Source organism: Drosophila ficusphila, unplaced genomic scaffold (genome assembly GCF_018152265.1).
Source record: "Drosophila ficusphila isolate 14025-0441.05 unplaced genomic scaffold, ASM1815226v1 contig_286, whole genome shotgun sequence".
NCBI lineage: Eukaryota > Metazoa > Arthropoda > Insecta > Diptera > Drosophilidae > Drosophila > Drosophila ficusphila.
Window position 1 is genome coordinate 4,302,474 of NW_025064189.1, and position 15,851 is coordinate 4,318,324.

Consider the following 15,851-nt stretch of genomic DNA (forward strand, 5'->3'; position numbering starts at 1 on the left):
TAATTATGCTCCAGAAATATTTAGTAATATGAAATGCAGTTTTAATTGAACCGCACAAGGTTCGTTGGATTTTGAGTTTATTCCGACCGAAGACATTGAAGCCGCTAAAGCCTCTTACGTAGTTACGATCAAAATAGGTTCAAAGTGGACAAACTTGACTATGGCACAACTAGACATGTGTAACCTTGTATCAAGTGTGGAATCCCGGTTTTTAATGAAGATGATAACTTCTCAGATCCGGCGATACGGAAATATACCCCTGTATTGCCCATATAAAATGGTAAGTAAAGCGCTAGTAATTTTTGGAGACCCATTTATAAATTTTATAATTTATGTTAGAATAAGCGCTATTATGTGACTGGATTTACACTCGATGCTAAAGCTATACCTAGCTACTTTCCAAAACTACGTTTTATTTCGGACCTCCAAGTATCTTATTTGTCTCGCAAGGCCTTCCGAATTATTATAAATGGCAATGTTAGCAATACTAAGTAATTGCTAAATATTAAGCTACACAAATGCATAAATGTTTAACAACATGGAAGATTTTTCTACTTTCTATAATTTCACTGATTGTTCCGATGGCAGCTAAGTTATGCAGTCTTGAAATTCTTCTTAGCAGCTGCTAATTTGGCGAATACCACTGTATCAGATTTTAGGCTTGAATGTGTGTGAGAACGCAGTAAAACAAAACTGGTCTCGAGTCTCAAAAATATGCGCTCAAGGTCGGTCAACGGATTTGCTTTTGTTGCTTTTCGGAAAGAAAACAACAAAAATAAAAACAACAAAGCAGTGCAATTAAAAAAACAAAAACATTGCAAAAAAGACACAAGATCGAAAAGCTGAAATGCAACAAGCGGCGCTGCGTAAAAGAGAGGGAAACAAATAATTGGAGAGGGAGCCCAAAAATTCTGAAGCGGAAACGACGGCGGCAAACGTAAATTATAAGCAATTGTAGAAATTTCCTGAGTTGGCGAAATAAAATGAAAACAGTCATTTTTTGTAGTTGCTGTCGCCACCCGCGCACTCTTACACAGAAAATAACGTTCATGAGAACTAATCATGGAATATGTGGACAAAACCAAATCATAATTTTGCAAAATCTATATTTTTGATATTTATATACATTTAAGAAATTAAATTTCACAATTAGCAATTACGAATTTGTAATTTAAGAAATTTTATTGGTATTTGGATTTTAAGTATTTTTGATAAGAAATTTATTAAACTTGCAATATTTGTCCCAACTTCTGTCTAAGGAGAACACGTTTAATAAATTCTTGATTTCCTAAAAATTACTTCTATAAAAATTGAGTTTTTTCCGGTGCACTGTAGTGCCATTACACCCACACACCAACACTCGCGAAGCTGCGCCGTTATTTTCCAGTAAATATTTGAATTCCGCGAAGCGAATGGAAAGGCAGCCAAACAACTTTTGCGGTTATTAAGCATAGGATAATAAACAGAGAAGCAGAGCAACAAAAAGGCACGCATGATCAATGGGGGAATGGGGGGAAAATCAAGGAGAGGGAGCGGGAGAGCAGAGCCCACGGCCATGTGAAAGATAGCCGTCTCGCTCTGGCGCCCGCAACAAGTGCACGAAACCGCGGCTTAAAACAAAAAACAGCCACCAAAAACTATATAGAGTATAGAATCTGAATAGGATGGTAATGAAAACTAGAACTCACTTTATCCAGACACTTGAGCTCCTCGATGGGATAAACCACCTTTTGGCAACGCGCACAGGTTTTATTCATCTTGCCGCTCTTTCCTTCTTCAATTCTTATTTCTTCGACTGCGTGTGTATGTATAAGCACTTTTATTTACACACCAGGATATTGTTGCTACACGTACAATTCTCCACTTTTCTAGGGACACTTTTACCACTCCACGATTTCGCACACGAAAACCATAGGCTCAATTTTGCATATTGACTGTTGGGACTTGCGATTTTGGAGAACCTGATCGGATTCGGATTCGGATCGGAGTAGGAACTATGGGAATGTATTTGTTGTGTGTGCAGGTATGGGCCGAGAATTTGTTTTACACTATTTCACAGAAAACATCTAATAACTGGTTTGCTTGGTTGTTTTCGTTATATAAAAAACTGCCGATCGACTGTCGACGTTTTATTTATCCAATTTGCACTTTTTCGTATGTGTTTTACTAATTTCCAGCTGTCGCGACTGCGCTGCAGGTAAAAAAGCGGAGCGCGCAGAGCGAAAAAGAAGAGGAAGAGCTACTGGCGTAGGCGTGTGTGATTTTATAATCCCGTTGTTTTTGATAACACCTCCGAAAAATCGTAATTTATTGGCCGTGTACTACTTTAAAGGTGATTTTGACTGAGGCGCGACAGCAACGAAACGACGCGACCCTCCGCGACAAGACAATTCCGTTCGATTTTTAAAATTCGACTGTGAGGCATGGTAGAAGAAGTACAAGGTGGTCTCGTCGGGTAGTGAGACCCGAGAGCGCCACCCGAACGTTACCGGACTGAACCTGAACCAATCATTTTTGTCCGCTAGAGGCGCTTTTTCAACGTGGTTAACAGAAATTTTAAATAAGAAGTTTTTTAAACGGGAGAAGTTCTCTGGGAAACCTGGAGACAGTCGAAATAGCCTCTGAATGTAAACGTACCCAGACCATTTTGCACCCAAGTGCGAGTTGAATGGGGGTTGTTAACATTCGACTTTTAAAGGTGATGCACGTTTTTTACTAGTGTTGGGCAGTGTTGGGTGGCTTAACAGAAATACCTTAACAGAATTCGGACAACGAGAGCACCATCCTAACCTAGCGAATAAACAAACTGGCTTTATCCATGCAAAACGAGTTCAAGAAGCGGGATCTACTTATTTTTTAAATATCACTTTTTAATTGAATACCTATTAGTAGGTATTTAAATATTAAAGAAAGATATTGGTTGCGAAGAATTTACTTGAAGGCTTTTTCCAAATCCTCAATAAACGATTTAATTTAAAACTTAACTTAAAAAAATTAGCGAAAGTATTAACGGTTTTTCACTCCGAAGCGCAAATGCGAGCAATATCCTATCGTCGTGTTCTCGATAAGCCGATAGCTCTGTACCGGCTGCCACACAGGGTGCCTGCGGCACTGACCCACCACCCTCGAATCCTTGGAGTTTTTACTATCGAATTTTTGGTGTGTGTCCATATCCTGCAGCTCCCAGGGCGTAGGATTAAAATTAAGCCAAAAGCCACGAAAAATTAGTGTTAAACATGGCCAAATAGATTCAGAGCAGGAAAACCTACAAATAAGTGTGTTAATAGGGGTTAAAAGAGTCAAATTGAATCTTTTTGCTCTGTCCTTACCGCGAGTGTGTCACGCATTTCTTTGTGCTTTGCTTTTTTCCGGAGGCCAGACAAAGAAAGTTATGAGAGTTGTGCAACTAAATGGAAAAAAATCATACAACGAATAACAGTTTATGGGAAAAATAGATAGCTTACCGCTGCATAATGAAAGGCGTAGTTCTGGCTGCATTCCTTTCCCACCCCCCACAACGCCCTAAAGTAGGCAAAGTGGAAGTAAACACGCACACAGATGCGACCGTTGGAAAATCGATAATCCGTGCGTGTGACTGCGCGTGCAAGTGTGAGTGAGACCAATGCCGGTGTGTTCTATCGACCGACTGGCACAATAACAACAACAAGCTGTCTGGAAGGAGTACGTGTGCGTGAGAGCGAGACAGCAGTCGCGAACAGCAGGACAAGTGTAAACAAAGTTTAAAAGCACAAAAAAGAGAAACATAACAACGAAACGAAAAAGTTAATACTGAATATCATAAATCCCAATACAGCACAATCATTATTCGCAACATTATACGCGGCCAAAGGAATTACTACACGAATGCCAATCAGCTTTTTCTGAGCAAAATGCAGACGCTGCGCAAGAAAACGAGTCCTTGTAAATGTAAGTGAAGCAAATTGAATTATCCTGTTTTAATTTAATTTAAACTTTGAATGTCAAAACTAAAGTCAATTTGCTTTAGCAATGGTCAATAATAAGAGTAGTATTAAGGAATTCAATCAAAAAAGGTTTTCATGTTCAGGCATTGAAAATACATATATGTATGCTGAGAGGAAATGAACTGTAGATTAAAGTAAAGTATTATCATTTATGTTATTTTGTTTTTTTTTTTAGATCTGTATGTTCTTTACTGACTTTAATAACTTCAAAATTCGGTCCGTTAACGATTGCAAATCGATCGTTCCTGCCAACTCCAAGCCGTGTTATCGATAGGCGACTTAGACAGCATCTGCCAATCGAATAGCAGCTGCTGCGCCGGCGCAGTTGTCGGCAGGTGGTGCAGTTTCCCAAAAAAGAACAACAATTGCCAAGAGAGATCCGCGTTTTCAGTACACACATTTTCGCCATGAAAATCTCTAAATAATAGAGTGAAATCTGTGTACACCCGCGAGTGTATCAATGTGTGTGTGTTTTTTGTTTGTTATTTGAATTGAACAAACTGCGACAGTCCAGTCAAAAGAGAGTGAGAGCAGCATCGCTTTTATACGCTCTCATTCGTTTTTATTCATTCCATGATCGCGCATCGCGGATCTCGAATCGTTCTCTGCTAGAATTTAATTAAATCTATAGCGTCGCGAAAAATCGTTGTGGAACGAACATATATTGTTTGTCCTCCATTGTGTGCCACCCCTTCCCCGTTTCCACCACCCCCCACCCAATGGAAATGTCAACACAAGTACATACAAATAAAAGGCCAGGAATGCGACACTGATTTTGTTGACACTCCAGTGAATGGTTCCAGAATTCCGTTCCACGATTCCCGGGTTCCATAGTTTTTCCCCAATGAGCAGTTCCCGCTGAGCCATTGGGCAGACGAAACATGGTCAAATCCCTGGTGGCCAAGTTGTCCACAGCCTCCTCGAATCTTTCGTTGGCCAGCACTTTTGGCGGCGGCAGCAACGCGGCAGAGGAAACGAATTACGCAAAACGTTAGCAAAAACAAACTAAGCAAATACTCAAATCACAAACAAACACAGTGGTCTCTCTATTGTGCGAAAAGTTAACAAAGAAAACAAATCAGTTAACTAGCAGTGGTGTTTGTCTTCAAATTTTCACATATTTTCTGAAAATTAACAATTGATAAGACGAAGCTATAAGTGAAATAGTTCATAAAGAAGCCAAGGCTCATTAACGGATTTTTATTATCACTCAATGGAATGAAATTAACACAAAAAAAAACTATTAAAAATATAATATTGTGGTTTAACAAAAAATTTTAACGAAAGCTTTGTTGTTTGTACAAACTGAGTAAAATTCCAAACTTTTAGTACCTTTAAAAAATAAAAAACGAGTATTAAATGTTTTTAAATATTATATGTTCCAGTACAATATAAAAAGTCCAACCGAGCGTATAATTACTCAAGGGTGACTGGAAAAGTAGTCATTAAAATATTTATATGTATGTAGTTTCGCCTCATTAAAAACGTAAGACTACAAACAATCATAAAGCAAGCTAAAAACAAAAAAACGATAAAATATTTAAAACACTTATCACAGGAAACTATTTTGAAACCATTAAGCTTGAGCACAATGTTTTCTGATTTTGAAATATCCCACAAATTCCAGAGATAACAAAAGCCTTGACTTGGGTATATAAGATGAATACCATTTGAAAAGAGACTTAAGAAATTTTGCTTATTTTTGTGAACTAAAACTATTATTGTAACACACGAAATCATAAAACATTCCAAACAGGCGAGAGATCACTGTAATTGAACAACTTTTTCCCCATACAAATTCAATTGAAAGCACACCCCAATAAACACAATGATGATTCTGGCATTTCCATCTTTTCCACCGCACATTTTCCAGATCGCAATGATCCGGGACGCTTTTTCGGCGATGGCGTTCAGTTCAAGGCAAAGCTCATCGGCATTCTGGAGGTGGGCGAGGCCCGAGGCGACAGGATGTGCCAGGAGGCTCTGCAGGACCTCAAGATGGCCATCCGGGCGGCCGGGGAGCACAAGCAGCGGATAACAATCCACGTGACGATCGATGGTCTGCGGCTGAGGGATGAGAAAACAGGGGACTCCCTGTATCATCATCCGGTGCACAAGATCTCCTTCATTGCCCAGGATATGACGGATTCGCGGGCCTTTGGCTACATCTTCGGATCGCCGGACAGCGGGCATCGGTTCTTCGGCATCAAGACGGACAAGGCGGCCAGCCAGGTGGTGCTGGCCATGCGCGATCTCTTTCAGGTGGTCTTCGAGCTGAAGAAGAAGGAGATCGAGATGGCGCGCCAGCAGATCCAGGGCAAGTCCCTGCACGACCACGCCAGCCAGCTGGCCTCCCTGTCCTCGCTGAAGTCCGCTGGTTTGGGCGGCATGTCGTTGGGCCACTCGGACTTGGCCAGCGGAGGCATCTCCTCCAATCATGCTCTCACCCTGCTGGGCAGCAGTCTCAGTGCCTCGAATGGAACGAGCAGATTGGGCGTCAATCTGGATGTGGCCAAGGCATCGGGATCGGCAGCTAAAGAGGTTTTCATACAATAAATTCCATGATAGAAAACAAATACTAATTTAAAATAATTATTTTCAGGTCTCTCCCGAATCCGTGGCCGATCTGGTGGACCTGGAGCAGGAGTTAACCTCGCTGCAGCGGGGAATCAGTCAAATGGAACGGATTACGCCCAATGAACCCAATGCTTTGACATCCAGCGGTGGTGCTGGTGCTGCTGGCCATCCCTCGTTGGCCAAATCCGCCAGCGAGGATGATCCCTTCGGCGACTCGTTCATCTATGTGCCCTCCTACAGCATTCTGCCACCGCCACCGGATTCCGGACGCAACCGGCACAAGGTGCCCAACAAAACACCCGAAACGGTGGCCAGTTTGGATGCCATGCTGTCGCCGCCGCCAGGTGCAAGTACATCTCAATCGCCGGCCACCGCAGGACTCCAGGCAGCGGATAATGACGATGACAACTGGCTGCAGGAGTTGGACCAACAGAACGATGTCTTCGATACAACCAAAGTGGTGGGCAGCAGTGGATTGGGTTCGGTTTTGGCCATGGCTCCGTTGGCTTCCAGTGAATCAACGGCCACGCCCACTCAACAGCTGTCGGAGGTGGCTGCAGGATCTGGAGCTTTGGGTGATCTGGATATTGGTTTGGGTGCGTCGTCGGGAAACGAGGAACATGCCGCGGCGGTCTTGTCTTTGGGTGAGTTGAAAAGAGCATATCTTCGTCAAGTTCTCCTCATTTATAAAGTTGTCACCATCTCTTCTGTGGAATTCTGTTGCTTTGTCATCTCCATTTAAGCGATGAAAGAGCTCTCTGTGATCAATGGTCAGTGGTCAGTGGTCAGGGGAACGAGATGAGTTCCAACAATTGGGAGTAGTCGTGGGTCAAATTAATTGAACTGAATGGAAGCTTTGAAAGTAGAATTCTTTACATTAAACGTGGTTTTAAGCGAATTGTTTCCAAAAACATTATAAATATGTGAACTTATTGAATCTCAAAATGTTCAAGTTAAAATATTCGTAAAGAATTATTACTTTCTCTAAAAACAGATAGCTCTTTCTATTGCTCATTTAATATTTGTTTTATTTGCATGTTGTTTATATTTCTTGTTTTAGTTACTTTAAGTGCTCTTCCCATCTTAAAACCTTCCCCTTTTAAATAACGTTTTAAACAACTGAATAGGGTTTTTAATTGGTGGTTTACATATCTTCGGAACTCATCGAAGTTTCCAGCATGTTTTTTTTTTACTTCTGAGCTCTTTGAGTTTTGCTCCTCTTTTTGGTTTTCGATTGCGAAGCCTCCATACTTCATCTTCCAATTCTCTCTGTCGCCTTTGCTCACTCCTTCTGTTCCATTGTGCAGATGCGTTCACGGATCTGGATCCGCTGGGCACGGGACGCACCAGGCCGTATGTCGATAAGAAATACTTCTTCCAAGAGCTGAAGAATCCGCCCAAGAAGCTGCTCAAGGAGCTCAGCTCCGGCAGCCAGGCGGGTCTCGGTCTGGGTCTCTCCTTGGGTCAGCCGGATGTCCTCTTTCCGGAGGACGTCACCGCCATCTCCACCACCACCACCACCACCACAGCTACTAACATCATCGCAGGTACTAACCAACACACACAACTCGAACACCATTTCCGCACAGAGAAAAGATATCCGTTTCATTTGGAAAAGCTTTCACTTCCATATTGCCATGCAAATAATAGTTTTAGTTGTTGTTTTAAAACGAAATCAATTATTATAAAAATATAAAACCACGAAGCTAGGATACAAATTCATTGAAGGTTTTACAAAATAATAATATTATTTATAACTTGCTTATATAAATTAAAAGTACTTTAATAATTCTTTTCGAACTTAAACAGTTTAAATTTGCAAAAAGAAGATCATAATTTCGATAAAAATTTTGTTCGGTAATTAATTCATATTATTTGTTCGAGAGTTTATATTAAATTTATATATTGACAGATATTTTTTACATCAAATGGATTTTCTAATTTCTAAACAAAAATTTTAGAAGTCAAGTTTTAAGGGGATTTGCTATTTCCTCTCTGAGGAGCATAGGTGTAGTTTCTAAATTTAGGGAAAATTATCTAATTTAATTTTAAATTTAACTTAAATTAAATTTAAAAATGAAATATCAAACTGTTGAAAAGTTGTTTTCGAAGATATTTGTTCTCTGTGCACTTCGAATCCGCATTGAGTGAGCAGCTGTCTAAAGTTTGCACTTGCACCGCAGGAAATCCGCTGCAGAACTCGGCTAACACACTAACCACCACCGCTAGCACCGCCGCCAGTCTGGGCCAGCTCCTCTCCTCCGTTGCTTCCAATTCCCAATCCTATCCCAATTCCAATCCCAATCCGAATTCCATTCCCATTTCAAGTTCCAAATCCCATCCGGATGCCCTGCCAGCTCCCATTTGCATACCCACGTCCATTTCCCACTCGATCACCCCGAGCGCCGAGCTGAAACTGTTGCTCGGCCATGTCACTAATCCTCCTAATCCCACCGGCCACTATTATACCGCAGAACCACCAACGCTGACCACGCTCCCGACGCTGGAGGATCCTCGTCCGCCGGCGGATCCGGTGCTGCTGCCCAGGGACACGGATCCGTTCTCGCCGACGCGCAAGAAGAGCGATCCCGATCCCTTCCAGGAGGGCGATCTCTTCGCCAAGCTGGATGCCTTCGAGTTCGAGGCGCCGCCTTCCGTTCCGGCTCCCTCCATTCCAAGTTTGCCATCGGAATCCAAGGCGGCCGTCTTCAATGGCCCACTTCAGGTGCAATTGCCACCCGAGAAAGAGTTGCAACTGCAACAGCCACCGAGCACGGTGAGGAATCGCCCGACGGCCTCTGTTTCCGCCATGCCCAGTGGTGGACCCCTGGACGTGATCTCCAGCATTAGCAACAAGAAGATGCCGCATCTCTTTGGCCAATCGCGTTCATTTGGGAAATCCGGATCGGATATTGGTTCCAGTGTGAATATGCGACGATTGCAGGAGAGCGATTCCCTGAGTGAAACGGAGGCTGCTCCGGAGCCACCACCTCGTCCGGACTCCACTCCCTACTCCGAACCACCTCCTCTGCCGCCGAAGAAGCAGTTCAGCGACCTGGTCATCCGACCGTCGTCCTCCAATCCCACTCCTCCGCCAACAGCTGGAAGATACGAGTACTTGAACAGCAGTTCCACTGCGAGGAGAACTCTCTCATCGGTGGATGCACCACCCATTCCACTCCCTTCGCGTCGTGTGGGTCGCTCCGATGGATGTTTTCCGGGTCCGGGAAGACCGAGGAAGCCCGGTCACACCGAGGACGACTACCTGGCGCCGCTGGGAGCTCCACCACCCCTGCTGCCGCCTCCCAGCCAGGGATCCTCGGCTCGGGCGAGACCGCAGAGGCAGGCTTCACTGGGCAGACCGCAGGATATCTACGAAAACAAGGCGGAGATCCTGCAGGCTCAGGCGCAAGCGCAGCAGGAAGCCAATACCAAATCCCTGGCTCCCGACATAACCCTTACCCAACTGCTTACCCTGGGAATGGATGATCTGGCGGTGAAGCTCAACGTTCCGGCCAGCAAGCTGAGCACCATGACTTTGGTCCAGCTAACAGCCTATCTTTCGGAGTATTTGTCCAGCGAGAAGAGTTCACAGGTGAACAGGGAATCCTCGCCAGCCAATCCAGTTGCTCCAGTTGCTCCCGTTTCCACAGCGGCGGTGTTCAAGGTGAACTTCGATCAGCAGACCTCCTTTGTGGCCAAGTTCGATGACACCTTCGGTGAGGATGAGCTGGTGATGCCAGCCACCAACTCGGATTCCACCTTCGTGGCCAACTTTGCCAACTTCAATGAGGCTCCCGCTCCCATTCCCGTGGCGGGTGCATCGCCAGTGGTGCCCACTGTGCCGCCAGCGGATCGATATGCCGTCTTCCGCGAGATCATCGATCAGGAGCTCCAGCAGCAGCAGCAGGAAACGGATCTGATGGGTGATCTAACACCTCCTCCAGTGGATGAAACCCAAGTTAAGGAGATCGCCGACTCCCTGGAGGTGAACAGCGTGGGTGCCGAGTTGCCAATCGATGCGTTGGATGTGAAGCCAGCGCCCAAGATTGATACAAAGATCACCGAGGTGGTTGCTCAGGCCAAGGATCGTTATGCTGCTCTGAGGGACATCATCCTGGTGGAGAACCTCTTCGATAAGCCAACGGTTGCCGCTCCAGTGGAGAAGGAGAAGGATCTGCTGCAGGACTTCCCGGAGTTCAGCGATGAGTTCAACGAGGATCACGACCTGCGGCAGATCATGGATCATCAGGATCACCAGCAGATCCCGCATTCCCGGGATCGCCATGGTCTGGTGGACAGCCGGGGCTTCCCAACCGAACCTTCTTCCTCGGCTTTAACAGTGGGCGACGATGACGAGGACGAGGATGTGGATGCGGGTGGCGAGAGCAGCCTGGACAGCAATGAAAAGGATGCGGAACCCGTGAGCGGGCAGGATCAGTACGAGAAGCTGACCACTTCCACGCAGCAATTGGACGTGGCTGCTCCGGTTCTGGAGGATGTGCAGCAGCATCAGCAGCAACAGCAGCAATCCCTGCCGCCCAAGCAGGATCAGAAATTCCTATCCGTGCTCACGGCTCCTGGTGGCGGAACCAAAGACGACATCGAGATCGATGAGCTAATGCATCGCGCCATTTCGAATCTCTCGCTGGACTCCAGGGATCGCATTTCACCCGCCACCTCCTCGGCGGCTCCATCGCGAGGAGCTCCGGGATTGCACACTCCATCGCAGTTCAACGATGTCAGCACCTCGCCCATTCCCCTCCAGAAACCCAACCAGATGGTACCCTCGCCAGTGCCATCGCAACTTTCGGCGGTTTCCCAGCTCATCGACACGGCCACCAAGCAAATGATGGGCGACAAGGAGCGCGAGAAGCAGTCCTGGGCCACCTTCGATTCCCCCAAGGCGAAGGGCAAGGCGAGGTTAACGCTGCCGCCGCCACCGCCTCCCGCTTCCAACACCTCGCAACCGGATACGGTGGAGTCGCCCTGCAGCTCGGATCCCCGCGACGATGGCTGGTCGAAGCAGCAGCGACGCTGGGCGAAGAAGGAGCGCCAGCAGACCTCCTCCTCCTCCCGAGATCTCAGTCCCTGGGACGATGAGACGCCCGAGTATCTGAAGCGTCGCCAGCTGGCTGCCGCCCAAATGGCACATCCTCACCAGCCGCAGATGCCGTCGCAGCCGCAGCACACGGATCGCCATGGCTACTACATGCGACACGCAAGGCGGATGAACTCCTGCGACGAGGATTACGAGTAAGTGGGGTTACGATTCGGGAATAAGAAGGTTTTAATATAATAATAATATAATCATTATAGTGTATAATAATAATATTATTTTTATATAGTATAATAATAATTTAATAGTTTCAATTGATTTCATATTCCAAAATAATGGAAATTCATAGAAAATGGTTTTGAATTAGAGGCCTAATTTAAATTATTCCTAATTTAAGATATTTTAAAGGAATTAAAGCTAGATTCCTTTTATACCCATAACACCTTAAGACAATGTATTTCAGTATAGCTTTATCATTATTTTTAAAACATTACTTCAAATTTCAAACAGTTTACTTTTCAAATATTTTAGTAAAAAATATTATTATATATTATTCTATTATATTACTTACATAATATCTTCCTCTTTTTAGTTACGATGCGGAGTTCATGGCTCGTAGAGATCAGCAGCAACAGCAGCAGCGGAAGTTCAAGCACGGTCTCTCCCGCAGCAGGGATAACTTTGATCTGGGTGAGTACTATATAATTCTAATTTGCACCCAACATATCTCTAAAGTTATTTCTTTTATTCCTAATCCTTTAGAATCCCCCAGCTGGTACCATCACCCAGCGCATCACACTTGGTCGCCGCAGGAGATTGAACAAGCGAGGGCTCGATCCTTTGAGCGCGCTGCCTACGAGCGATCCAGCTATGGACCACCACCGCCCATCTACGACAAACGTGGCCAGCTGAGGAGCAAGTACCGCGGGGATCACAGGGACAGGGACCGAGAGCGAGATCGCGACCGGGAGTACCGGGACTACGCGCGTCCCAGCTACGATTTCGATTACGAGAATGTGTACGAGGAGCGCGGCGGACGTTCGCCGATGGCCTACAAGCCGGGCAGAGGTGGCGGCGATTACCTGTACGACAGGGAGAGGGACAGAGATCGGGAACGCGAACGCAAGTCCTTCGATCGGGAGAGTCTCGAGTCCTACGAAAGTGCCACCAGGCGTCGTCGCAGTTTCGGCAGTGGAAACGATGTCTACGGCAGCTTGGATAGCCGTGATGATTACCGCGGCGAAAGGGAAAGGGATCGGGAGAGGGATCGGGAGCAGATAAAGACCCGATCTTTAAGAAAACCCACAACCACGTCGGGCAAACTGAGGATCAGCGGTGACATCGACTACGAACAGGATTCGGAGCAGGACTTCCAGCAGCGATCGGGTGTGAGGAGTCTACAGCGACCCAGTCAACTGGGTGGGGATGTGGTGCTGCCCTCCAGTGCGGTGGTGGGTCCACAGCGATTGCGCAAGAGCAGCGGCTCCAGTCCTTGGGATGGCGAAGGTTTTAGATGAGATTTTATATAAGTTTTATAAATGTTAAACAATTGTATGTGCTTTGCAGAACCCGCTTTGCCTGGCCAGAAATCCTGGAAGCGTCCAGGCAGCGCTGCTGAAACCGAAAGACGTTTGGCGGAGAGTCGAAGGGCAGCTGCCTTGGGTCAAACTCCATCGGATGGTGAAAAAGAGAGAAGGTTAGTGGGAATAAAATATCCATAAATGAATACATATATAAATAATCAATTCCTTTTGCAGATTCCGCAAGAAGACCCGCGCCCGCAGTGCCAAGGATTTAGCCACAGTTGGTGCTCCTAGCGCTGGCACCTCCGCCCCCTCGAGATCCGGCTATGGGCGTGGCATCCGGGACAACTACGACTATATGTGCCCGGGTCAGCGCAACGATGACGACGACGATGATGACGAGGACTATGTGGACGATGAGCCGCCAACGGATGAGGATAAGTTCGAGAGGTTGAACCGCCGGCGACACGAGATGCACCAGCGGATGTTGGAGTCGGAGCGCCGGCAAATGGAGCGCCATCAGCCACCGTCGCTGGCGAAGCTTCCCGGCCAGAATCGCAGCCGCGGCGTGGTGGTGAATAGTGACTATGGGTTTGTGGACAGCTACGAGCAAACGCCAACGCCCACGCCACGTTCGAATGCGAGTAGCACTGGACCCGGTGGCCTGATGATGAGCGGCGGGGAATCCTCCGCCGGCGTGACCAGTTCCAAGTTCAATTTCGACGATGGCTTCGAGTCGGACTTCAATCAGAGTTCACCGCCGCCGGCGCCAGCCGGCACCGCCTCCAGTTGCAATTCCACGCCGGCGGGTCCAGTTTCGGCCAGTGCAAACAATGGAGGATCGAAGAGCCTGTTCCGCTTCTCCAACGATTTCTCGGATCGCGAGAAGCGGGAGCAGTTCGAGATGGAAACGCCGCCGACATCAACGCCGCCAATTACGCAGAAGCTGCGATTCGATGACAATGTGAAGGTGTCGCAGTTCGATGACGCTGCCTTCGAAGATGACTTCGCCAAGGCTTCCTTTGACTTCGAGAAGGAACAGGGAAATGTTCCGGGAGCTGCAGGAGCCGCAGCAGCTGGAGGATCGGGTGCCATGAGCCGAAAGCAGAACATGCGAACCAGCAAGCTGCAGCAGCGCCAAGAGCTCATCAAGAAGTCCGAATCGGTGAATATATTTGCCAAGAAGCAGGAGGATCCCTTCGAGGACGACGAGTTCTTCAAGTCGCCGGACCAGGAGCACGCGAATCAGGAGCAGCACAACGAGGATGCGGACGGGGGCAAGTTCCAGTGGAACGAGGACGCGAACTTTGCCAAGTTCGATGAAAACATGTGATTTGACCAACTCTTTGCCAAGGCATCGGGACAGCGACCGGCGGAGTCGGAGTCGGCGTCGGCGGAGAACGGCGGAGATGGCCACAACTATGCGGAGATCGATGTGGTCAACGACACGGAACTGTGCTTCCTCACCAATCTCAACCAGTACTACCAGCAGCAGCGATTGCAGAGCCTGCGACAGAGTTTAAATGGTCCTGTGTACTGCAATCTGCCAGTGCAGCAGAATCAGGAGCCCGCAGTTGGTTCACAGCCGTTGACCAAATCCATCTCCACGTCCACGAGTCCCTGGCACGAACCGAAGGCCAAGTCGAAGCCACTGCAGCAGCTGCTGCGAAAGCCGAAGAAGTGGAAACTCAAGCGCACCCTGGACGACTTTCTCAAGTGTCTAATCATCGCCTCCTCGGAGCATGTGTACGATTACGATGTGCTGTGGTAGGATCCGGAGGATTGGGAGGAAGGGGAGCAGTCCAGGGATCAGTCTCGAAGAGAGCAGTAGAGAGAATCCGTACGATATATAATTCGCCACATATATCTAGTCAACTCAATCGCCATAGTAATCTTGTAGTATCGTAAAACTCTCGGAAGAACTGTAAAGGATGTTTTCACTCACAGCTCTGCCCAATCCCAGAATGAGATTGTATATATAGTTATATCCACCAATGGAGATTCCAACCAAGCCATAGAGAAAAGCGTTTGTTAAAGCTAAAACTCCCCAGTCGAAATACTCACACCCCGAATCATCAGTCGATCTGCCGATCGATCCAACTAACGAAAGCAACTAATCAATTGCCTATGCTAGATGTCGTCTAACCCATTTACGATTTATCCAAAATCCAAATTGCAACCATTGTGCTAGCATACAGTACTACATACTATATATATTCCTAGGATACGATTACGTTTATGCCTGCAGCAAGCATCATTTTTATGATCGATTGATTACACATAGTTAACTAACTAACTAGTTTAATTCCACGGCAATGTCGCCTCAAGGTGTTTTATGATTTAACTACTTATATATACATAAATATATACTATATATATTTATACGTAACTGAACGAGCAACTGAAACTGAACGATCAAGTAACTCCCAAGCAGCTAAAAAATAATATACGATAATTATACACACAAAAAATATTCTTATATTATATGTAATGCAATTATACGAATACGAATACGATAGTTATTGTCAAAAGTCCCTCGGTGTGAGAAATCTTTCAATTGGTTTTTGTCCCATCATTTTGTTCTATCAATTAAACTGTGAGAAGCATAATGATTGAGTGGTTTTATTTAATTAAATACTATATATATTACAAATACAGAAAAGTTATAGTTTCGAAATAATAATGTGCAAGTAACTATTGGTTACCTTA

The 15,851-nt window shown here is 46.1% G+C and overlaps 2 protein-coding genes and 1 pseudogene across 8 annotated transcripts in view; 2 read left to right on the forward strand and 1 right to left on the reverse strand.

Annotated features, from left to right (window-relative positions):
• LOC108089452 (LIM and SH3 domain protein Lasp) overlaps positions 1 to 2,423 on the reverse strand; it is a 31,847-nt gene extending 29,424 nt beyond the window's left edge. For all 3 annotated transcript variants that reach the window (XM_017187695.2, XM_017187694.2, XM_017187692.2), the window contains exon 1: positions 1,689 to 2,423. In XM_017187695.2, the coding sequence (XP_017043184.1) occupies positions 1,689 to 1,757 (69 nt within the window). In that variant the 5' untranslated portion in view covers positions 1,758 to 2,423. The remainder of the gene's footprint in view (positions 1 to 1,688) is intronic.
• A 696-nt stretch (positions 2,424 to 3,119) lies between these two features.
• On the forward strand, positions 3,120 to 14,486 carry LOC108089399 (protein disabled). 5 transcript variants are annotated; one of them, XM_043207781.1, is made up of 9 exons: positions 3,120 to 3,927; positions 5,857 to 6,524; positions 6,586 to 7,204; positions 7,868 to 8,107; positions 8,744 to 11,816; positions 12,212 to 12,309; positions 12,382 to 13,125; positions 13,186 to 13,315; positions 13,377 to 14,486. In XM_043207781.1, the coding sequence occupies exons 1-9, from the start codon at positions 3,891 to 3,893 to the stop codon at positions 14,473 to 14,475; spliced, it is 6,708 nt and encodes a 2,235-aa protein (XP_043063716.1). In that variant the 5' UTR covers positions 3,120 to 3,890; the 3' UTR covers positions 14,476 to 14,486. The 5 variants fall into 5 exon arrangements, with proteins under 5 accessions (XP_043063716.1, XP_017043077.1, XP_043063715.1 ...); XM_043207780.1 differs by lacking the exon at positions 3,120 to 3,927 and adding an exon at positions 4,267 to 4,973; XM_017187586.2 differs by lacking the exon at positions 3,120 to 3,927 and adding an exon at positions 4,268 to 4,973 and having other exon boundaries at positions 9,035 to 11,816.
• LOC108089307 lies at positions 14,484 to 15,751 on the forward strand (annotated as a pseudogene).
• Positions 15,752 to 15,851: the final 100 nt, after the last annotated feature.

Bases quoted from the DNA above. Each gene is read 5' to 3' on its own strand.
- LOC108089399 (XM_043207780.1), top strand. From the start codon at position 4,865: ATGGTCAAATCCCTGGTGGCCAAGTTGTCCACAGCCTCCTCGAATCTT. The intron at 4,974-5,856 runs GTTAGCAAAAAC...CACATTTTCCAG, and splicing joins GGAAACGAATTACGCAAAAC to ATCGCAATGATCCGGGACGC. The intron at 12,310-12,381 runs GTGAGTACTATA...CTAATCCTTTAG, and splicing joins CAGGGATAACTTTGATCTGG to AATCCCCCAGCTGGTACCAT.